This window comes from Amblyomma americanum, chromosome 3, assembly GCF_052857255.1.
Source record: "Amblyomma americanum isolate KBUSLIRL-KWMA chromosome 3, ASM5285725v1, whole genome shotgun sequence".
NCBI lineage: Eukaryota > Metazoa > Arthropoda > Arachnida > Ixodida > Ixodidae > Amblyomma > Amblyomma americanum.
In genome coordinates, this window is record NC_135499.1 from 199,442,055 (window position 1) to 199,466,120 (window position 24,066).

General features: G+C 52.8%; 1 protein-coding gene across 30 annotated transcripts in view; it reads left to right on the forward strand.

Annotated features, from left to right (window-relative positions):
• Ndae1 (Na[+]-driven anion exchanger 1) overlaps positions 1-24,066 on the forward strand; it is a 217,230-nt gene that overhangs the window by 107,058 nt on the left and 86,106 nt on the right. The window contains exon 1 of one of the 30 annotated variants that reach the window (XM_077659591.1): positions 16,874-17,349. The exons of 25 other annotated variants lie outside the window; for them this stretch is intronic. In XM_077659591.1, the coding sequence (XP_077515717.1) occupies positions 17,303-17,349 (47 nt within the window). In that variant the 5' untranslated portion in view covers positions 16,874-17,302. Of the gene's footprint in view, positions 1-16,873; positions 17,350-22,800; positions 22,951-24,066 lie in introns of those variants that run through there. 4 more of the 30 variants (XM_077659594.1, XM_077659582.1, XM_077659603.1 and 1 more) reach the window with 4 other exon arrangements.

The window sequence follows — 24,066 nt, forward strand, 5'->3', positions numbered from 1 at the left end:
TTGTATACATAGGAGACAGCACAAGGCTTCGCGTTACGAGTCTCCACAGGCGAACTATAACCTTCGCGCTTATCTGAGGCCGGCCTCTTTCTCTCCTGCTCGTTTTTTTTAGCTTTGGGTTGGTCTTGTTTAGAGTGCACTTCCGCCTTGGGCTTCTTGAAAACAAACAGGAGTTTCTTTATCGATTTCGGTTTTTCGGGGGTCTTTCCCTCCGCCCGCTGTCCGTCCTCGGCGGGGGAGGGTGCCGCTGACTTGTGAAGGTCGCGGTTTGGATGCCTGACAGTCGCGTATACCGAAGGCGCGAGCGAAATGCAAACATGCGCACGCGTCTACTGAGATCTTGGCGAACGCTCAAGAGCACAGAACTGCAGCAGCAGCAGCATGGGGACGTCCGTCGGATATATGGGACCCTGGCGACAACAATACAGTTGTGCAAACCCTTATAAATATGGTCTATAGACAGTCTGTATACTTCTTACAGACTGTATTTCTTTTTGTCTACTCAGTCTATAGACTCTCTATAGGATTTGTGTTGCCTGTAGACGGTTCTCTACGGTTCGTCTATAGACTTTATAGACAGAAGTCTATGGACAGTGTGTAGACTGTCTAAAAAAGTTTTTGCAAGGGTAGACAGCAAAATGGTGGCGCTGCAGTTCTTCCATTTTATTTTCAAGCTTTATTTGAGGGAACCATCTTATCACCGAGGTGATCTGGGACGCGGGAGATGCGGATAAAGACAGTAGCGAGCGGTCTTCGAAATGAGCCAAATCCACAATCCGAAAGTAAGTCAGATTTTGCTGTAATGGAAAGCCCACCCACATGTATTACTTTTCGCAAAGGCTGTCAGAATGGAAGGTGTCCAGTAACCCATAGAAAACCTGCGTGCAAATCCTATGTCAAATGAAATATGAGCCCGAGGTCATTTAATGAGCCCAGGAGGGGCCAAAGTTAATTCTTTGCATTAGGATTGGGGGGGGGGGGGGGATGGCGCGTGCCCAACAAGAGCACTGCCAAGAAAATTGGAGTTCGAGAAGGGGATCTTAACTTCGGGGGAAACCAGGCCGCAACCCCCCCCCCCCCCCCCCCCCTGCACCCCATGCTCAACGGGGCCTGGGCACGACGTCAGCTCTTATTTAGGTTTGAATGTTTGAAGGTTTATTTCCGCAACTAGGTGTTGCGAGGACAGCCAGGAAAAAAGCTGTGTAGACAGCTTGAAAGGTCGTGGTTTACGAACAAAACATCAAATCCTTGCGTCAGAAAACATTCTTGCTATGTCTTTGGTGTTCCTGCTGTTTTTTTTTTCTTCTCTTTAAAGATTCTGCGACTTTATTGTTCATACTGGACCTACCGCCCTCCAACAACCGACTCTCCAACAAGTGCGGATAAATTCACCCCCGCTCTCTCTTCGATCCGGTCTCTCATTCTTCGGCCGAGGCTTTGTGCTAACGCCACGGAACTAAACATAACCTGACCAGCATTGCTTAACAGCCACGAGCTGGTTGGCTGACCACGCGAGCTTTTCAGCATTCAAGGCGGTTTCTAGGGAGAAAAAAAAAAAAGCTTATCGCGCGGCTTTGGACAAGCACCGATGCTCGCGGAGGGTTCCGGACGGCGCTTCCCTCTCGTCTTCTCCCACTTGTCTGTCTGGGGGCGCATTACGAAACGGAACCTTACTTTTCATTCTTTGAACGCTTTGGCTTTATTTTCGTTCCCTTCTGGAGCCGTCCGTCGCCTCCCCGTTGGCGCAGCGCCATCGATTTTAGCATTAAATAGCCAGTAGCGATGCCGAGGGTCGGCTTCTCGAGAGTGCGTTCGCAAGCCGTTCGGGCGCCGAAGGACGACGTGCCTCGCCGTAGAATGGGGAGAGAGAGAGGGAGATGAGGGTACTTTGGCGCCCCTTTCTCCCCCTGTCTCCTCGGACTGTGCCCGCGCGCTTCGCGATGCGCTCTGTCTCTGCGAGCTTGGTGTCGCGTAGCTGACGGCTGCGCGCTCTTGAGCGCTGATTTTTGGCCTTGAGACTGGAAAGAAACGTTGGCTGTATTGTTTCAAGCGCTTTCAGCTTGCTCGTGTTTTAAGAACCGGGCATACTGCCCCCTTCTCCATCGGGCCGATGCCCCGGATAACCCTAATCTGTATGCCTTTCAATTTCCCTATTGTTCTCATATATCATTATATTCTTCGGGCCAGCTTAAGATTACTCACTCACTCTCTCGCCCTCTGTTTATGTCCGACCGGCCCTTGTCGTGCCAGAATATTCTTCTCAAGCGTGCACAAACTATACATAGCCTGGGAGCAAGTTATTGTGAGTGGTTTGAGCTGTAGCTAACGGCAGGTAATAAGAGGCTGAATCTGCAGGGTATTGTCCGCGATAGTCATCTAGCTGTTCAAGAGAAAAAAAGACAGCAAAAAGTACGCATGCAGGACCAGAAGAGGACACACACAGACTGTCACCGGCGACAGTCAGTGAGTGTGTCTCTTCTCATGGTACTGCGTTTTTTCTTTCGCTGTTTTTTTTCCCTCTTCAACATGTACCAACTCGCCCAGCAGTTCACGCGTCATCTAGCTGACTTGATGTTCTGCCCTTGTTGGCTATCGCGATTGACGTCTGCATTGACTGCCGTGGGCCAATCATGAAGGACTTAGTATACCACTATAAGCAACGGGGCCTCCGACGACGTCGGTAGTTGCGGCTCCCACGACGCTGCACGTTTGTAGCGCCCCCCCCCCCCCCCCCCCCCCCTTTCTCAACGTCCATGGGAGCTGTGTACCCCGTCTCCTGGGCTTAGGTGCATGGTTCTGGCTGTGCCCCTTGCTGTGTGCGTGAAGAGCGCGGATGCTGTATCCGTAGGCGGGGCTCAAAGAGCCAGAAGGCTGCTCCGATGGCCGCTGTCCTTCGAACATATTTCTCTAAAATATGCGTCGTTACGCTGACCTTAACCCGCCTCCGTTTGCTGCGTTCTGCCGACTGACCTAAGGCGATGCCAAAGGTGGCTGTTTCGCATGATGCCTGATGGCTGTTTCACATGATGCGATTGTAGCCGCAGCGCAGCGCGATTTCCGACGTTTTACGACAGAATGATGCGTCCATGTCGTCGCAAACCCTTTGTTTGCTACAGACTTCCAGCGAGTTGGTGGCTCTGCCACACCGTCGGCACGGTCGTTGTCCCAACGGCCCGGCCGTCAAACAAGAGGGTTTCTAGGGAGGCTGTCTGCTTATATAGTATCTGTTAACGAGCGCTAGAAGCTATAAAATGTTTTATCGAACATAAAAAGGAACGGCAGCTCAATAGAATTAGTCACGATTACAAAATAAACGCATAATAACATGTTTGGCATTTGTATTCGCCAAGTCATTTCTTGATATGAAAAGTCGCTTGTGCCGCGCCGACTGAAATCGTGAAATAGCGGCTGCGATTCTCGTCGCAACGACATTGCGTCGCACCATGTAAAACAGCCTTTAGGTCACTTTACCCTGGAGTCCTGAGAGCTCCGGGCATTTAATTCGATGCCGCTGTAAGCTGTGTACCACGGCTTATATGCGCTGCAGTATCGTAAAGACTCTGATACAACAACGGTCGCGTGAGGGCCATTAGCGTTATTTCCGTTGTCCGACGTCTGCATGTTACATGCTAGCGCTTGTATCGCTTGCGGTGTCATCACTCACTGCTTCTTGTGGGGCTAGGGCGTATAGGCCTGAAAGTTTCCTTCGGTCATTTAATTTCTTTACTCTTTGGTTGAAATACGAGCTAGCGATGTTGGAGTAGGGCGGACCTATGTAGTGAAAAAAATGCAAAACTAGGCGCAAAAAATGCGTAAGACGACGCTCTGGCAGAGCTGACACGTTTGTGCGGCGCGGGTACAAAGCCCTGCACTTCAAAAGGACGCCGCAGCCCGACCGACTCGCTGATGCATGACGGGAGCGCAGACAGAAGAGAGAAGGATTCTGCCTGCTTCGCAATGGGACACCATGGCGCGTCCACTGCGCAAGCGGAGGGGGAAGGGGGCGATGGAAAGGGGGAAGCATGCAGACAAAACACGCTCTCGTGTGAGAGCGGCGAAGGAATATGTGCCATGCTGACCAGCCGGCGGCGCATTGACTGTTCGGTGATGGCGATGATGATCGTTTATGGCGCAAGGGCATCTGCGGCAAAAGAACGCCATGGCACAAAGTTTTTTTGTTCTACTCAAGGTGGGGTCAGAGACCCATTTCCCAAGCATTTCACCTTAAATAAGCCGAGCACCAGTCCAGAGGACAGCTTGTAACCGTTGTATCGCCGGTGGGTACCCGGCGGCACTGGGGATCGAACCCCCCACCTCACGCATGCGAGGCGGATGCTCAATCGACTAGGCCACCGCTGCGGTATTAACTGTGTGGGCTGATATGATTGGAAGATCAGTTCATCCGTGTAGTGAGGGGAAGCGTAGCCTCCGAGATCACTTGTAGCAGGAGTAACAAACTGGGCTCCACCACCGGTGTACGGCTTTGTTAAGGCGGTGTCATGTAAAGGGCAGCTTACCCCCTCTTCGCTCATTTCTGTTTAGAGTGTGTATATGGTCAGCGCTAGATCGGGCCGGCCGCAGAGTTGGGCTTTCAGTCCTATTATCCATCCCCTGGACGAACCGGTGACCGCAAGAGAGGTCACGGCCGCACTCGGGATTATGTGGAAACGCATTTGACGAATATCTCACCCTCCATAGTGTAGGCTTTGATTTTTTTTTTTTTTTTAGAAAAGGGCATGCGGACGGGTAGGAGGATATTAGAGGCAGTGCTGCTGTCGCGGAACTTTCAAATGATGTGCTTTCGTAGAAAACACGTTATTTGGCAAAGTTGTTTTGGTCGGCCGATCGTGTTCCACCGGGACCAGCGATCCGAGTCAACCAAGCACTCCGGGAGGGACGACGTGGGTAAGGGGAGCGGAAAAGGGGCTGTATGGCGACTGGGCACGTGTCCAGGCAATGTTCTAGGTTTGCGTAGGGGGGCATTTAGAACAGGCTGGGGCAGTTCGGAGACGATAAGGCGAGAGGTCGGGGAGCATCTCTTTCGTGACTATACTTCACTGTTTGGGCTTTTAATTGCTTCGAGATTTTTCCTCCGAACAACGTGTCGTTCTCGTTGGGTAGTGTATGCAGTTGGTAACGACATCCAGGTGAGTGAGCATTCATTGTAACAGTGCTGACCGGTCAGCGCACTCCTGTTGCTGCTCAGCAGATTTTCGAATCTTTATACACCGGCCTGGCTTCTTAAAAAGGGTTTCGCACGTACATGTGCACCACTGGAAAGAAGAAAAAAAAGCTCGACTCTTGGAAAGCGACCTTGAGGAAGCCAGCGCGAACAAGTTGAGTGACTATTGGTGCGGCTTCGCCCTTTCTGCGCAGCCACTGGCGGTAAAAGGCTCGCCGCCGTTGCGTCACTGGCACCGCCGGTGGCGACAGTCGGCGTCTGCATGCGCTCCCTGGCTCCAACGCCGGACTGCTTCGGCGGGCACGCGATTTTAGCATTTCCTCGAAATCGAAGCACGGGACGTGTCCAGGGATCGAGGTCACGAATAGAGAGCGTGTGCGAATTACGAAAGCTCGCGGGGATTGCGCGCAAACCACGCTCTCTTTTTGAGAGCGAGTCGGTGGAGGACAACCGAGGGAGGCTCTACAGCCCGACCGGCGACAAGCTTTTTTTTTATTAGTCATTTTTGAAGAAACATCGCAAAAACCTCCGCTGCAGGGGCGGAGGCTGGATTCTGTATCTTGCCAAGTCTCGACATAGAAAGGATGTTTGGTCCCCTTGAAAGCTGTTTATAGGATATACATTTAAAACTTGTGCTCTCGTCAAGTATGGTATGGTACATGGGGGCTTTAACGTCCCGAAGCGACTCATGGACTATGAGGGACGCCGCAGGAGATGGCTGTGGATTAATTTCGGCCACTTTCGGCGCTTTTAACATGCTCTGACAACGCGCAGTACGAGAGGACCCATTTGCAGCCTCTTGAGGAGCTTTCAAAAAGACAGCGGTCAGCGCGAGCTCATTTTACGGTGGTGGTAAAAAAAAATAAAGTTAACGGATGCATACGCATTATTTATTTAACGCGAGCGAAACACATTTAAACCACCTCCGACCACTCACGATATTGCGGTACACAAACAGGAACACGCATTTTAGCGAAGCGGACCCTAATTTTCCCGTTTGCCTGGGAGATTTTGTAATTCCGCGATTACATGGACCTTTGCCTCTACACGCAGCCAAACGTTCGAAATGCAGCAAAAGAGATTTCACCCGTGTTCTTCGCATCCGTTATCATAACCTTTAAGCTTGAAAAGAGTGGGTGATACACTTTATACATCCAAAGCCTCTGTCCCTCTGCCGTTCAGCCTAGTGCTTTCTCTTCAAACAGTTTTCGGATTTAAATGGCCTCGCTTCGCGTTCGGGCGCTTCGTTCTGGCTATCATCATTGCCTTCTTGTCTGACGTCACCGACATCCTTTTTTTTTTTAAACGATGCCGGCGGGCTCTCGTGCGCTGCATCACTTTTTTTTTCTTTTTTGCTGGAGCAGCTGGCGGGCGACAAAAAGTAGCAGATCCGGCGACAATGGACCGGGGTAGAAATCCGCTCGCGTTTGCGCATCCGGGAAAGACGGCGGAACACTGTGGCCAACTCCATTTCGCGCGAATCCGCCTGCTGACCTTATTTCTGGCACTCCGCACATGTGTTCTCGCTCCTCCTGGTCCGCCTTTTCTTTGTGCGACGCCGAAACCTGGCTTTTTATTTCACTTCCCGTGACTAATATCTATCCGGAAAGCCCCTTGCGTTATGATGCTGGAGTCGTTTGCTCGTGTCGTGTCCAGCGATCTTTAGAACTCTAGAGATCCTTAGCACGAAGCGGCAAATGGTCCTCAAAGGGGACCATCCAACCAATGGTGTCGATCTAAGGTGCTAGGCGGTTGACCGTGACGTCATGATAGTGGGCTGACGCCATTAGTTGGAAGGTTTCCTTTGAGGGGAATTGGCCGCTTCGTTCTTGCGTTACATCTGCACACGCACGCGCAATATATATACCTGCCTCTTTTTTTTTTTCTTGTTCACTCCCTACCGCGCGGTTTCACAACCGTTGCAGGCTTTTCGCCTTGTTCGTTTCTCTGGCTTTCTCGCAAAAGCATACCGAATGCATGTCCCCCCCCCTCTCTCTCTCTCTCTCTCTCCACGTTTCCTTCGCGCGCTTTGTCATTCGTTCCTTGCGTCGTCACGTCACTCGCGTAGCGGCGCGAAATGGGTCTGCGGCGTTTTCTGGGTTATGCGTCTCGCGACAATGCAAGGTCGCGCCCCCGTCTGAGCGCGTGCGCGCGGGCCGTGTAAATTATTCACTCGCTGCCGCTCGGAAAGGCAGTCCCCTCTCCACACATGCTGCGCGCGCGGTTTAATCACCTCGAGTGCTGCCGTGCAAAGTGGCTTTTTTAAGCTTTGGCCCTCCTTTTTACTTATTTGTTCTTACGTTGTCTTTTTTGTTTCGTTCTTTTCTTAACTAACGGTCCTTCTTTTTTCTGTCCTTGCCGCCGTCAATTTTCACGCAAGAACAATGTGTGTCTACGTGTTCGTTACTTTGTTTTTGGCCGCGTAGTCCTTTCAGACGATTGTAGTCATCATCACGGCGTCATTGTTCGGTTGTTGTTTTTTTTTTTTTCCGTGACACCGTGCCACAAAACTGATCAAGTCCGCTACTGTTTGGCTGGCCCACTGATTTTCGTCACCGGGCCGAAAGTTAATTCGGCTTTCTGTTATTTTTAGTTTGCTCTATGACTATGTTAAATTCTCTTTGTCCGTTTCATTAGAGCGATACCGCCAGTGTAAGGCATATTTCTAACTAGACCATGTGTCTATAGAAGTGCGGCATTCAACGAGATAGCAGCACTGCGCGATTACAAAGAAAAGCTGCTTTCAGCTGGCCTCGGGTTTTGTCCTGGGACTGCGGTTTTCTGTTGCTGCGTGCGTACAGTCGTACAGTTTTCCATTGTGGCCGTGTGGCGGCGCGCAGGTCTGCGTTAACTCCAGTTATCCTCTCATTAGAAAGCTTATTACTTTCACTTGTCCCTTTAGCAGCCAGAGATCGTGACGATTGAGGTCGTGAACCTGTACATGATTCACGCCGACGGAATCCGGAACTTACGTACAGACTGTACTGGTACATCAGAACGATTTATTCTTTCCCGTGTGACTTTTACCTGGCGCAATTCGACGGTCTTGTAAATTTGTCGGCAAAAAGAGAGGCTGTCATTTTATTCACTTCGTGCGAACATTAATTAGTCAAACGACATCCGCTGAGCATTGCTTTATGGACTTGGTCTGTTAAAACTCGCATGTCGTGATATACTTAATATGCTAAATAAACTTAATGCAGCGCTCGAGGCGAACGTGCAGCAGACAGGACGCATTCGCTGTCGCGTCAGCTGATTTCCTGTCTGCTTCATCATGCTGGGAGAATGGAAGTGATGCAGGCATCAGGAATGTTTCACAGAAGTAATTTTACGCCATGGAATTCGCGTTAGACATACACCCACCTTACACACAATTTTTACTCACAAACAAGACAATCCCCTATGTGAAACATGCGGAAATAAGCTTACAGTAAACCACGTTTAATTCTCACGGACAAGACTGAAAATACTAAGGGAAAAATATTTTACTCTGTTTTGAAGTGATCATATACCTTTACGCCCAAAAAGCCGCCGCGGTGGTTGAGTGGTTATGGCGCTCGGCTGCCGGCCCGAAAGACGCGGGTTCGATCCCGGCCGCGGCTGTCGAATTTCGATGGAGGCGGAATTCTAGAGGCCCGTCTGCTGTGCGATGTCAGTGCACGTAAAAGAACCCCAAGTGGTCGAAATTTCCGGAGGCCTTCACTACGGCGTCCCTCATAGCCTGAGTCGCTTTGGGACGTTAATCCCCCATAAACCAAACCAAACCTTTACACCCAATATTGTTTTTAGGTGAAAGTGCATTCGTCGATTTGTCGCGTGTGCTTAGGCTTTAAAAAAAAAGCTAATGTCTTAACTATAGATTTGATCAATTTTAGTCTATTTAATAAAGCAAACAGACTTTTTTACCTCTTGTTTAGCGCATGATAGCCGCAACTACTTATGAGCATTAACACACAACACAGCACGCAGTTGTTTGCACATACGTAGCGGCGCTGATGAAGATGAAGTTGGCGCGATCTGCCTCGCGCAGAACAGAACGCTCTCGGCGACTGGCCTCGCCAGCAACGTCAACAGCCCGCTCCGCCGGCTCACCTGGACATCAAATAGATGTGGTTCCCCCACCACACATATATTAGTTTAGTTTATGGGTGTTTAACGTCCCAAAGCGACTCAGGCTGTGAGGGACGCCGTAGTGAAGGGCTCCGGAGATTTCGACCACCTGGGGTTCTTTAACGTGCACTGACATCGCACAGTACACGGGCCCCTAGAATTTCGTTTCCATCGAAATTCGACCGCCGCGGCCGGGATCGAACCCGCGTCTTTCGGGGCAGCAGCCGAGCGCCATAACCACTCGGCCACCTCGGCGGCCCACCGCACATATATGTTCGTCTTGTATATCACCGCGCTTTATGGAGTTATAGAGCGCTACCAGCTTGCCGAAATCTCAGCTTTAATTAATGCCAGATGCACTGAGGGTTTCTGCGGATGACGACGGGTGACTAGAGTAGATGCGGACAGCGGTGCAACGTTAGCTGCCTTCGCATGTCGCTGCTGGTTTCGCTCGATGGCCTGGTGAGAACGATACGGGGCTCGACCCGGTTCCGTATCGAATGCACGGAACTGTTCACTCTTAAAAGCGCCTCGAGATTGGTCCGCATCCGTGCCGTGTTGTTCAATAACGGCAGCTAACAATACACTAACAAAGGCGGCGGCGGCCGGTTTAGAACCTTTTTCGCGTGTCAGCTGCTTTGTGCGGTATGTGTATGCGGGTTTAAGCTGCAAGCTTCACGTCCGGCTGGCTAGATGGCCCCCTTAGTGGAGGGCCCGAATTAATTTCTACCAACTGAGGGTTCTTTCACACGCACTGGCATCGCAGAGCACTTGGGCGTTTCTGCGTTTCGCTCCGTCGAATAAAATGTGGCCGCAACGACGGCCGAGACTCGATTTTGCGACTCTGGGCTCAGCGGCGATACGCCAAAGCCCGCACGGCAGGTGCCAGTTGCTCTGTGACCTTATACGGTCGCTTTTATTGGCCGAAATCAGCACCATTAGGGTGCAGTATAATTCTGCGCAGTCTGTGGCCGTTTTGTTGCCGCGAGCCCGCAGGATTTACAAGCGCGCATGCGCGTGTAATGCAGCTACGCCGCGGCAACTGCGCGTTAAACACAGCACAGGCGTTCGCCAGCTGCCTTTTCCGCTCTTTCCCCCTCGTCATCGTACGTCGTGACAGCACATCCGCTTTCTAAATAAAACTTCTGTCCGTGTCTGTTTACCAGGCTGCCTTCTTCTCGGACAGCGGTCAAGCATCGCCTTGGGTCTTTCGCGGATGTTTCTAGTTTGTCCGCAAGGGACTGCTTGCCTACTTGCTCGCAAGTGCGGTGGGGATGGGGCGAGCTGTAGTGATAGGAAAAGGCTCGCGGCAGTGATGTCGATCTCATTGGGTTGTCCGGAGATGCTCGGAGGTCGGGCGCGTGCGCTTTTTCTTTGTGAGTCGTAGGTATAGCAGTGCGTGCGCTCGTTCGAAAGGCTGTTAACGAGACGCACGCAGCTGGACTGCTGCTTCGATTATGAACTGCCGTCCGAGTACCTTCGTCAGATCGATTTTCTCTCGCTGCTGTGAGAAACAATTGCCAGCGCCAGGGTTCTCCTGTTCGCGTGAACACAGCTGCAGGGAGCAAGCATGCAGGTATAGAGAACGTAATTTCGAACCACTTGTTCGAGAATTCCACGGCTCCCACTACCCGCAGTGACAGGTAACGACGCTTCTGCCGAGCAGTACTTGGTGTCTTTTTTCCACTATAGGTGTCGCAGCTATCACGAGAGGTCTAGGGTGCCTCGATGCCAGCGCTGCGCCGTAGGCGGCGCTGGCATCGAGGCACCCTAGGGAGGTCTGGCGGAGCTGGAGGGCTACCGCAAGTAAAGAGCAGTGGTGCACTTGGAACTGTCGCATGCAGCAAGTGGAAACTTGTGGCCAGCTACTGCCTTAGCGACGTTTACATGGCGGGCTTGAGTTGAGGAGTTGAGTTTAAAAGCGGTTGCTGGGTTCGTGCAAACACCGCAGAATCGCGTACGGGAGTCGAGGGAGCGAGTCCAGTCAACTCCGCTGCGGGGGGTGGTTTGACTCGCTCGACCCCAACGGCAGATAGCACGTAAACCGGATCGAGTCGAAGACTCGGGTTAGTGGGAGGAGAGATGATAAACGCGATGAACACGATAAAAGCGCCGTCGCGCCTCCGAGACAGCGGCGTCGTTCCGCGATCTCGGGGGCTGCCACTGCGCTCTCCAGTTGCCAGCTCGACGCTTGGTGTCGCTGTAGTTGAACCGGTCTCGACTCGCTCAAATCGAGCTCATGTAAACGCGCAGTCGTCGAGGTGGGCTGTCCTTGCTCAACTCGATCCCCTGACTCGACCCGCCGCTGTCGGGTTCATGTAAGCGAGGCTCTTTGAGCACTCGGTGAAGAGCGAATGGAAGAAAGGGTTACGATTAGTAGGGATGGGCTTCCCCTTCGTCCCAATTTAGTGAAGGGCGCATAGCGTCGCGGCGCACACGACGTGACGTTCGGCACCGCCACCCGCTGCGTATTAGCCTCTGCCTAAGACACGTGTTCCGCGAGAACATCTCCCACACGGGAACGTCGTGAGAATGCGCCCTCCCGTCGCGTGTAGCGCTCGACGTGACGGCGAAGACGTCGGCGCGCCGATCGAGGCTGAGGAGCTCTTGGCGCATCTGTCTGCCGCGCCGCCCTTCGACATTTGGCCGAGCGCAGCACTGCGTTCCCGTTACGCCTGTCGTGCCAGAACTGTCTCTGCGGTTCGCGCTCGAGGAAAGCGGGTTAGCGAGGAGAAGGGGGCTTCTTGTCACTGCGCACGCAGCTGTGATTTGCAGCCGCTGTGTTGCAAGCTTTGCGTCCAAACCAGCGCGCACGCCGCGGCGATGCGCGCGGAAAATGCTACTACGGCGGGTTTTCGGGGCGTGAGCTGCCGCCGCGGCCGATTTGAGGCCGACTGCGCGTTGTATGTGCATACGCTAGTTCGGATGCTTAATATAAACCTGGAGGGGGAAGAGGCTGGGGGGAGGAGGGGTCACGAAAGACTAAACGCTGCGGACAACGCGCGCAACAAGTGCTAGTGCAGTGTATGTTTGTGAATTAGCGTGCGGTCCGGTGAACCGATCAAGCCATCGAAGTGATTGCTCGCCATCGGCTAGAGAGACGCTGAAAGCATTGGCCTTATTAACGAACCTTTCAACGAGGACCTCGATTTTTAGCGAAATTCCTGCAAATTTCTCATCGTTTATAAGTACGCCAATTTTGCGACAGGTGGCGGAGGAGGCTGGTAGGAAGGAAAGGCGCGGCAAACCTCTCACCCGACCTGTCCGTGAGGGAAGGGATGAGGGCGCGAAATGTATTGGGGGAGGAAGTGCGTTGTTCGCTCGTTTCACGCAGCACCAGTTACGGTTCTTGTCGTTCAAGAAAGACCGCCGAGAAAACACACAGAACGCGGCACTCCTCGCACTCAGCTCCCTCTATCATCGAACGTTTTTTGTTTTTATTTGCTTTCGTCGTGCACTGCGCGCTTGGTTGTCTGTCGCCGTGCCTTGTCCATTGATTTTTCTCCCCTCCCCCACGAATGCCTGCTTCGCCTTCATATATATACTTCCAGTGTTGACCGGTATTCTCCGGTTTTCCAATGCCGGCATCCGGGCGGGCATTATAGTGTTGCGTTGCGTCACGGCATGGACTTGCTGGACACGTTCGCGGCGGCCGGTTCTCTTCGCTGTCGGTAACGGCAACGTCGGCCTGCTTTTACAGTGCGCGACCCGCCTGCACGTGGCGACGCCCCAAATGCGGGCGTGCACGTTTATGCGCAGTGCTGGGCGACCAGTCGACCTCCTTCCGTCGACCGCGAGACCGTTAACGTCGCCGAGTTGCGCCGTCTTTATTTATTTTAGTTTTTGCGACTCACCAGACGTCGCCGTGCACAACCTTGCCCGATGCGAAACTCCTCTGCTATCTTCGCGGTCATCGCGCCGTGGAGCCGGTTGGAGGATCAGCCAGATTCCTAATTCCGCGCCGATAACTCTGCGCTGAGCAGCTTTGCCCACTTTTTGCATCGTTGTCGTGCGCATGCCTATCCCACGGCTCTGTGTCCACGTGTCATAATTCCCTAAGAGGTCAGCAGTGTCGTCTGCTGCGTTGTCCTCTGTGCGCACAAGTCTGAGTCACCCGTCTGAGGAGCATTTGGGCAGCCCGCTGCCCTGCAAACAATGCCACACATGGTCGCGGCTCCTAAGGTCTATAGAGGCGACTCTTGCTCGGAGTAGAGTCACGTATGACGTTCAAGCCAGGTGGACACGAGTAAAGCTCCTCCGTAGCGTTCCTGCCGCCTGGCGAGCGTCATGGACGGGCTTTATAGATAGGCACGAGCAGTTCACCCGAAAACTATGGGCTTTTGTCTTATTCCGTAGTTTTTCTTTGTTTTATTTTTATTTTAGTGGGGGAAAGAGGGGGACACACACTGATCGAAAGCACTGCTCATGGGTAACGCAGACTGCACGATACACGCAACCACCTATGATCAAATACAACTCAAGAACCAAGCAGCAGATTCCCCTCAAGGACGGCCCTCCAGCGAGTGGCGTCGACTGATTCGCAATACTTCGTGGTTAATGCCCTTGGACCTGGTGGCGTTGCATCGTAGGGTGCTTAACGTGAATAGAGATTAACCACGGCCTAATCGGATTAACCGCGCCGTCACGACAGTCGGTCGACTGCAATGGCTGGAGGGCCGTCCTTGAGGGGCATCTGCTGCTTGGTTTTCTTGTAGTATCCGTCTACAGAGCCTTGTTCGCCTATCCCTCCATTTGGACAGTGCAGTGTTGCTAACAGCGTGTGCGTCTTGCGATGTCAGCTTATCTCCATGGCGACCGAGTGCAACATGTGCACACGTGCCTGTAAGCTTACAAACGTGCAACAAAAACGCAATGAGGCCACTAGTTCGCATTCTGCTATGCACACGAAGCTCTTGCACGGATTCAAAGGAGCGCATACGCAAGTAGGCGCTTTGTGGCTTCCGAACGAAGAAAATAAATCTTTTGGCAGGTTTCCTCCTTTGAGTTCTATTATATATAGCCTGACATGTCTGCAATCGCAGCGCTTAGATGTGACTTTGTTTGCGACCCGCCCTTATAAAAATGGCCCATAGACAGTCTATAGACTTCGTATAAACTCTGTTGCCTTTCTATAGATATTTATTTTTCTCTATCCATAGTATGTAGACAGTCTATAGCAGACAAAAGTCTTAGTTTTCAAAAGTCCGCCAAAAGTGTAAGGCCATAAATCTATAGATTGTCTGTAGACTGTCTATATGATTTTTATTGCTCCGACTCGCATGCGGGAGGTGCGGGGTTCGATCCCCAGTGCCGCGGGTGCCACCGGTGATACAATGGGTACAAGCTTTCCCTGCCTGGTGCTCGGCTTCTTTAGGGTGAAATGCTTGGGATGTGAGTCTTTGACCGCACCTTGTGCAGTGAAAAACTACCTCGTGCCACGGCGCTCTTTGGCCGAGGCTGCTCTTGCGCCATAAAAATTCATTATCATCAGGATTTCTGTTGCTGTAGACTATTCTCTAGGATTTGCCTATAGACACACAGTCTAAAGAAAATTTTGTAAGTGCGTGGCAGCGGCTTCGCATTCGGCAAAAGGCAAATGCGCCCGACGGTGAGGAGAGGTGTACAGGACCTTCCATCGGGGATGCGTATCGGCGGGCGCCCATATATGCGCAGTTATCGCGATGAGGCGAAAGGCTCAATCCGTTTCCTCGAGTCTCCGGCATATCGGCATGCGGTAAGCACGTCCACGCTTCTCCGAATGGGCCGAGCGCCAGGTCGGTAGGCCTGCCGCTTGTCTAGCTCGCACGCTTGCCCGGTGGCCTTCTCGGTTGGGCACGCGCTGTTGGCTTTGTCGCCCGAGACAGAACAGAGCGGGGATGCGAAGTCTTTTTTTTTTTTCTTTTTCAGAGAAAGGGAGAACCGCTTGAAAATAAGGCTCTCCGCATGTGGCGTGCGTACCTCGAGGGCCACGCGTCCTTTATGGTTCGGCCCTCTTTGGATGGAAGGAAAACATTTATTGACGTCATTAGGCGTCGCCACTGAACTATGTGAACTAATGTGAACACTAGTCATTAAGATGCTTTAAAAGTGCCCTGCCTGGTGCGTTAGCGCGTTGCTCGCCTGTCGGTCTTTCAGGAATACGCGCTGGGAATGCTTTTTTTGTTTTCATTTTGGACGGCTTGTGGTCGAGTACATTATGCCGCGAAACCATTCAACGACCATTAAGTTCCCTTCGTTTTTCCTTCTGGACGGGCATTGTACGACTGCTTAGAAGGCGTGCTACACCTTCTCCGTTGTTGCGGGCTTCCCCACCTGACAGCAGGGCCACGGCCTATTGTTACTTTGTGCTATATACGCCTTTGCTTGAATGCGCGTGCTCAAAATCAGTGTTGTCGGTCCCTTTGTCGGATCTTTTTTAATTTTAATTGTTTTTTGGGGAAAGGAAATGGCGCAGTATCTGTCTCATATATCGTTGGACACCTGAACCGCGCCGTAAGGGAAGGGATAAGAGAGGGAGTGAAAGAAGAAAGGAAGAAGTAGGGCCGTAGTGGAGGGCTCCGGAATAATTTCGCACCACCTGGGGATCTTTAACGTGCACTGACATCGCACAGCACACGGGCGCCTTAGCGTTTTTCCTCCATAAAAACGCAGTCGCCGCGGTCGGGTTCGAACCCGGGAACTCCGGATCAGTAGTCGAGCGCCCTAACCACTGAGCCAAGGCGGCGGGTTGTCGGATCATCGGAGTTTTCGCTTTATGCATGGTTTCGTTTACTATGCATTCGGATGCGTATGGGAAGGGAGGTGCAGTCCTTCGATCCCAGAAGGCAATACTGCGGCGCTGTCCCCTCACCCGTTGAAGGCAGTCGAAATGCGCTCTATAACGTAAAAAAGAAAAAAAATGCTACAATGTTGCGCCGTAGCTCCGCAACGGCTCGGGTGAAGAAAATAATTATATTTCGACTTTCAAAGTAGAGGCTGTGTTCTTTACTACGCTAGCGTGTTTGTTATGCGAGTATAAGTACGGTAATACACGCCGGCGCAGATGAATGGCCCACCAGCTCCCCTTTCGCCTGGCTTTGAAGCTTCCCCTTACACAGAGCAACGCATGTCACATTCCGCGTTTCAGTTGTGCGACATTTGAACTTACCCTCTTTTTCAGCACAGAGTACGCGTCGCACTTTTCTCTCTCTCTCTCACTCGCCAGAGCACGCGTCACACGTCGCGTCTCGGTTGTGCGACATTTCGCCGTCCGCCACCCGGCGTGCAATTAGGCGTCTTGGTCCTCCTCGTCGTTACGGGCTTGGCTCGCGTGAAGGATGCGCACCTCCGCCCCTTCTCACCGCGGGGCGCCTCGGCTAACAAACCGCGGCATCGTGGGAGGGAGAGACGGCCGCATTGTCTTCCCTCGGCCCGTAGGAGCGCGGGTGCCTTGTTTTTTTGGCAACCGACTTTCTCTTCGTGATTTTTTTTTCTTTCGCGTTCTCAGCGGACGCCTTTTTGCTGCCCTATGGGAGGCCGGCTTTTCGAGCGCTTTCCACGGAATAAGCTCCGTCTCACGACGTCACGTGCGCGAGGAGTGGGGAGGACTTTAAGCTTCGTCAGTGCCGGCGCTGGCTTCGGCGTCAGGGTCCCGCGCATCATATACTACACTTTGGACAGCACGTGCACTTCTAGGGAAGGGGGGGATATCCCGAAGACCGTTTCGCAAGCAGTTTAGTTTGAACTCTCTACTAATACGTGCCTCTCTGTGGTGTCCGTGTTGAGGCAACGATCAAGCAGGGCCAGTTTTCAGTGGAGAAACGATAGAAGAAGCGCGGGGAAGAATCGAAAAAAGAAAGGAGGAGAGGTGCAGCAATCGAGCGGCCTCTTCGCGTTTACTGCTTGTGGGACGTCGTGGACGAGGCGGCGACGAAGGGAGATTGCGATCTGTGCGCAATCTGGTGGTGGTGCCGTCGTTTTATGTTCATCACGTCTCGCGGAGACGCAGCAGCCGCACCTGTCGCGTGATACATGCCAATGGATCCGATTTCGCCGCATCACCTCAGCGTCGGCTACCGGTAAGGAACGTGCCGTTGCGCGTCGCGCTAGCACGCGCGCACCAGGCAGCGGGCGGCACCTGTGCTTTTTTCTTTGCTTTTAAGTAGAGTTGCGCAACAAACGCCGCAGCCTGGCCGGCCGGCCGACGTTTTGCAAGGACGCGCTGACCACTCACTGAAAGCGCGCAAGAACTTCTGCATGCGGTTGCAGTGCAGCCTACGTGCTGAACCTTTTTTTTTTCCCACCGTTCCTGCAGAACAACAGGATGCGCCCGCGTCTAAATGAGGAAAGATTGGGCAGCGGGAGATTCTTCGTGAGTCCCTCTGCAGAGGAGGATTTCTTTGCTGGAGACTCTTTGATTGGCTTTTCGCGCTTTCGAGTCGCGCTTAAAAGCTGCCTTCGTCGTTCGCAAATTGCCGGTTGCCAAATGACCCATGATGCTCCCCAGCGCTCGCGTGTCTGCTATTCGATGAATGCGTGCGATTCGCGGCCTTATGAAAGAAGTAAAAACAAAACATAAAATGTTGGTACAGAGCTCTTTATCGGCGTCGACGAATGCACGCTAACTAGACAAACATGCTTTCGTCAATTATACCCTTAAGGTGGTGTGCTGGGTTGCATTACTGCTTAACTATAGGCAGGGCCCTTCAGTTGAAGGACTCCGGTATAATAAAGCCATCTGGACTTGGTGTAACAGGATTTAGCTTAACTGCTCAAGTAGCGCACCAGGGTCTCCGGGACAGATTTAGGAGCGGAACTCTCGGAGGTGGCGTTTGATGCGGATGAGAAGGGCGCCTGGACAGGATATACTTCATCCTTGAAGAAGCAAACGTTAAGGCGGCTTTCCTGAGAAAAAACAAAACAAAAACTAATATTTCTTTTTTTCCCCTCAACATTCCCACCTGTATAAGGTCACACATCGTCCGTGCGCCAAAGCCGTTGTTTTGTGTCGTTCTTGTTTCCTGGCAACTTCCTCCATTCAAAATTTGAACGCACTTTATACGCTCTTCTGAACTAACGGATTTTCGAAGTGGAGCTCGGATGCACCGAATTGTGCTCGAGCATTCCCACGGTCATGCAGCTACGCAGAACTCGCGGTCGCCGTGTTCACACATGGCGAGTCCAGAGCGCAGTTCAAAAGAAAGTCTGTAGTGAGCGTACGCCAACTTTCTTGTTTTATTACGAGCATTGTTAAAAAAGGAAGCCGCATTTCGGTTATGGGACCCTCGAAACACTGCGTCCCAAGTGGACTCGATACCGAATTAATTTAATGTGTTAGCGGCCGCCACCTTAATTGGTGCGACCATCCTCGCAGCGCCATCTCGCCGTGAGAGGAGGAGACATGTTGCACGCCTTGCGACTTCGCTACATTGGTCGTAAAGTAATGCAAGCGCCACACTCCCAACGGCGCGCAGTAAAATCCCAATGCCTGTCCAGCCACGCGTATCAACGCTTCACCACCCACCCGAAGGGCCGCTCTCCACTGAGGCCTCCCAATTTGCGGGCACGACGCCGAAGTCTTCCCCAAATTGAGCGTGACGCGTGAGCATTGAAAAGGGCGAGAGTTCTCTCCCTTTCCGTTCCTTTCTCTCTCGTCGTCGGAGAGCCGATTCCAATCGCGACTCGTGATTCCCTGCCCTGCCCCGTTACAGCGTTATGGGCGCCTGACGCACGCTGATAGGAATGCCGTAAAATACGCGGCCCGCGCAGCTGGAAGGCCCGACCTTGGACGGCCCCACCAGTGGGTCAAGTTTTCTCGCGCGCTCTATCGCCGCGCCCCAAATGCGCGCAGCTGGCCAGGAGAGCGGCGGCGGCGCCGCCACGTCGCGGCTGCAAGAGGCGAGACTCCGTACGACGCGCCAGCCAATCGTCGTCGTTTCCCTGCCAGACCCTGTACACTCGGCAGGGTAGTGCTAGAGGCACTATAGCGCTTGACTCGGCGGGGAAGCTGCCTGCCAGTAGAAGCACCGCTTATTCAGGAAGCGGGGACATGGCGTGTTTTAACGTCCGCGAGAAGCTCTCTTTTTACGCTTGGCGAAGTAGTCTTATGCGCTCACTGGGAAAGAGCTCGTGGCGCGAGATTTCGGAACTATTTGCAGGCACTCTGATGGGAGTTGGCGCATTTCCCCCTCGATTAAGTGCGATCCGGCACTCGCAATCCCATTAATTTGTCTTTTCGGGCTGGAGAAACGCAAACACGCGTGCGGGGTGCGAGCATTAGATGCCGTACATTCCTTTCAGCGCTGTACACAGACTCCGGGCTGCCCAGATGCGTGCGATCGCGTTGAGCGTCATTGGCTGCGTCATTGCACTCTTTGCCGTCACCCCCGAAACCGTGAGACACGTGGTCGCTGTATCTCGGTGACCGCCCTAGTTACTTGCGTGACCGAAGTTAGAGCTTTACGAGAGCGTCAAACGCCCTTCGATTACGATACTGCTTCATTTTTAGTGCACTATAGTACGGGGAACACATTTCGCAATTTACTGCAGTGCTTACGGAACGTTCCCACACTTTATGGGCATTGTTAGCAGCAGCAGCAGCAGCATCCTGCATGCATCCGCTACAGCTTATACTGTTTTACCGCCTGTTCGCGTCAGCTAACGCCGCTCTCATCCTTTTGGGTTAACACTTCTTTCACTGGCGCTTTTCCTTTGTCCCTCAGACAGGTGCAAAACTAACACAGCCGTTCTTTTAGAAGTTGCGCGGACAACATTGACCGACTATGCATCGGTCACCTCGCCAGTTACTATACGGTGCAGCGAGCAGCCTTGACAGGGCGACGCGTGCTCCTAATTGCTCTTCGGCGCTCTGGTTAACCTGGTTTATATATTGCGAGAGAGAGAAAGAAAGAGGGCGCAGGTATCTACAGTGTGATCTCCTTTTTATCCTTTTTTTTTCTGCGTCTTTGTCGGCGCCATGGAAGTGTCGTTCTTTTTATCTCAGAAACGCGCACGCGAGCGCCTCTGCGCTCCCATAGAGCAGACTGGCTGCAGAGGAAAGTAAAAGAAAAAAGAAACAAAAAGAGGCTTGCTCCGTTATTTCTTTCTTTTTAGAATGTTCGCTTATCTTCGCGGACGATGTTTCTTCGAACCCTTGACTGCGATAGGTTATTTGCTCTACACGCGCGCTCTACCATATATGTCTCTTGTGTTCGAAAGAACGTTCTGTGCGTAGAAAGGCTCTCCCAAGCTGTAGATGCGAGGCGCACTGCTGCGGTTGTTAAACGAAGCGATGCGAATTGCTTGCATCTACGGTCACCCTGTGTTGAAAGGGGGAGGGGGGGGGGGTAAGGCTGCATTGCAAGCTTGATTTATATATGTAAGACTACTGCGCGGGGAGAGCCATGGGAGAGGCCTTTGCCCTGCAGTGGGTGTAGTAAGGCTGATGATGATGATGACTGCGCGGGGTTAGGCCGATCAGTTCCCGTAAAACATTTAATGACAAGAATTGCGACGAGGAAAATAGACCGTGATTATCGCAGAAGCAAGATGTATGACGCAGAATCCGGCTCTCACGCAATGCGTTTTGATTTTTTTCTTGTTAACTCTATGCTTACCTCCCCCCTCCCCCTCCTCCACCTTTCTTTTGACGCCATCTCATCACAGTCCGCTGGTGCTTAGCCACTATATATCCTCAGCCTAAGCGCGTATATCGCTTTCGAAATCTACACCACCACTGGTCAGCCAAGCATCTTTTCTGCTACGTTGTGTTGGTCAAGCGTACTAGACTTACTGTAGCAGGATACAAAAAACAGCAGTGGTTAACACAGGGTCACGGTCCGAGTCGGCTTACTAGACTTAATGGGTGAAACGCCGCGGTTGATGTGTTCACCGACAGGGTGATTGGTGGTGGTAGTGGTTTTATTAAAAATAATAGTAAAAAGGAAGGAAAAGATTTTTGCCAGCCCCGGCATCTGCCAGCGATACTGAAGCACCTGAGCTGGGGCAGCGGAAATAAAGGATAGCAGGCAGAAGGGAGAAATGAAATGAAAGAGGTGAGGGGACAGGAAGAGAGGACAGGGGGAGAAGTAATATGTACAAACTATTTACACAACAAGAAATGTGTCCAGGTTGTGTGCGTGATTAGTTCATTTTAGAGGAATTAAATCACACACGCGCACAGCACTGTGTTGGTTACAACTGGAGTGGGGCGTCCAGTTATTAATCGTTCAAGGTAGAACTCGCGGAGCGTTCGGTCACTGCGTGTAACTGCCTGACGGTACTGTTGCTTTTCCGTTCCTCGTGACCAGTTTTCATTTCCACCTGCTTTCAAACTGCCTCCTACAAGCACTCAACTGCTGCATCTCGGTTTCTATACTCCCTGCTCTGTCTCTCTGCAGCAGAGGCGCGCACCCTACAGCTGAGCTCTTCCGTGTCGCCTTGCGAACGCTGTGGGTGCGATCTCGAAAGCTGTCGGGAAGTCTCGGTCGGCCGAAGCGACGACGGCACCCAGCGGCCGTGAGCGGGTCGCCCGGCGTTTTTGCCCCTCGTCGTCGCGTGTCTCCGATATCATCGCGATCCCAAGGGCACAACACCGCTCGCGCACACACTTCCGGCGCCCCGCCGCCGGAGATTTCGCTCGTGGTGCCGCCTACGCCGTAACCGGTCGGCTCGAGGCTTTTCTCCGGCTTTCTGGGGCTCGCGTGTGTCGCTAGAGCCGCGCACTGCACGGTGTGCGCGGACCCTCGTTGCCCTGCGGATCGGCGCGCTCGATATGCTGTGGCACGTGTCTGCTTCCGAGAGACGTCAGGGCTGCACCCAAGGCCTATGGCTGTCCCCCCTCCCCGATTCCTTGGCTCTGCTGGCATCGGGGGCCTCATTTTGCCGTGTGCTCAAGGAGAGCACGCAGCCTCGCGCGTCTTTCACTGACCTGCCGGCAGGGGTCGTGGCGAACGCGTATCCTTGGCGTCCGTGTCTGCCGGAGAATGCTGCACGCGCTTGGGGTGCTGTAATGCGCTTCCCATCGGCGGGGAAGTGGCGGGTCACTTCTTTAGCTGAGGTCTTCGCCGACTCGAATCAGCGCCACTCCGTTCTGTTCTGCTGCTCATCGCATCTGGCTTTCAGGCATCGGTGGCACGTCCTGAGGCACTGGCCTTCTATGCCTGCCAGCGCTCCGGACATCGCGATCTCTCTCGGGTTCGGCTGCCATAGCAAGACACAGGCTCGCTGAGATTGTCTGCGCCGGAGAAGAGGGTCGTATATCTGACGTTCAACCGGCTTGTTGTCGCGTCTTGAGATAGCAGCAGCACGGCGGCCTTTCACTCCTCCTCTCTATCGCAGTCTTTGTGTGAAAACATTCCTTCGTTTCTGCTCTCGCGGCGCGTTCCCCGTCCGGTAAAGGCGGGGGGGGGGGGGGGGGGGGGGGGGGAGCCTTCTTCTTTTCGCGTGTGAGCACCTTTATCGGCGGCCTTTTTTTCTTCTTTTCTTTTCTTTCCACGAGCACCCGTATCGCGCCGTGTCTAGCGGTCGGGCGACGCTGGGCTCTCAGACGACCGAGTCCGGGCGACAACGATCGGACCGACCTCCCGACTTCGCTTGGCTGCGATCGCCACGCGCGCTGAGTGCAAAGCTGACCGCAAACGCCCCGAGCCAATCATGCCGTTCCTACACCTGCAGAAAATGTACGTACTAAACGGCCCGACTGCATCCGTGGGGCGCAGATGCCCGAAGCTGCTCCCCTGATGCGTAATCGCAAGCGGTCAGGTCACCTGATTTGCTTCTTAGCCATGTTGTGGAACGCTTGCATAACCACCAGTTAGTACCAAAAGGCCTTGGAGGTTGAGGACGGTGAGAGTATCACAACTGCCCCAGCGCATGATCGAAAAGCAAATCATGTTGCACGGAGACTTTTGAGCTAGGCTGTACGTCTCCGGGAACCAAGAGCGTTCCCGATCCTTAATATTGTTGCCGGTTTCTTACGACCACTGTGTTGGCGCCGATATTCATCGTTGTTACGAACAGTACATTTGTGTCGGTTTACGCCGTCTGTTACGGGAGCGCTTTGTAGAGCATTGCGGCCAAATATTTGTCTGAAGTTGAGCTTTGTGCTCGAAGGTGCAGGCGACAGACAGCGTCTTCGTTTCGCGCACGCATCAGCGGTATGCTGTGCCGATCCCCTCGTCGATGAAAACGGATCATCTGCGAAACACTTGCGCGCAGTGTTCGTTTGGTGCTCTTCGTCTGTGTTTCCATGTCAGACCTTTTAACACTAATGGCCGCTGACCAGTACTGAAAATAGAGCATCATCTCGCGCGTATTGTCATAGGTGCAGGAGCAGCGAAGACCGTATACGCCGCTCGCGCATTATTTATTCGCCAAGTCCCTGCACAGTAACCGAGGCTGTTTAAGTTGTTGAGTGACATTCCAGAGCAGCTGACTCCTCAGTCGCTATTTGCGAGGAAATTAAACAAAAAAGAGGCAGACAGGGTTGCTATTCTCCCGAACGTGAAGAAGTGCTATGCTCTCCCTTTTGACCTCTGGAAATCGCTACAAGATAGTGGATGACAAAGTGCAGCGCGACTGTGACGCCCGTGTATCTTGTTTCGCTTGGTGGCTGTGCCGGGAAGTGCTACGTGTTGGTTCAACAATATGTGAACTTCACTTGTGCATGGTGTTCCGCCACGCTTGGACGCGACGTCACATTACAACATTATACCCGTTGGTATATGGGCCTTGCTACTGGAATGTTCGGTCCTCTGCGGCTCGTGACGTATCGTGTTCCCCTCAAAAGTCTATGC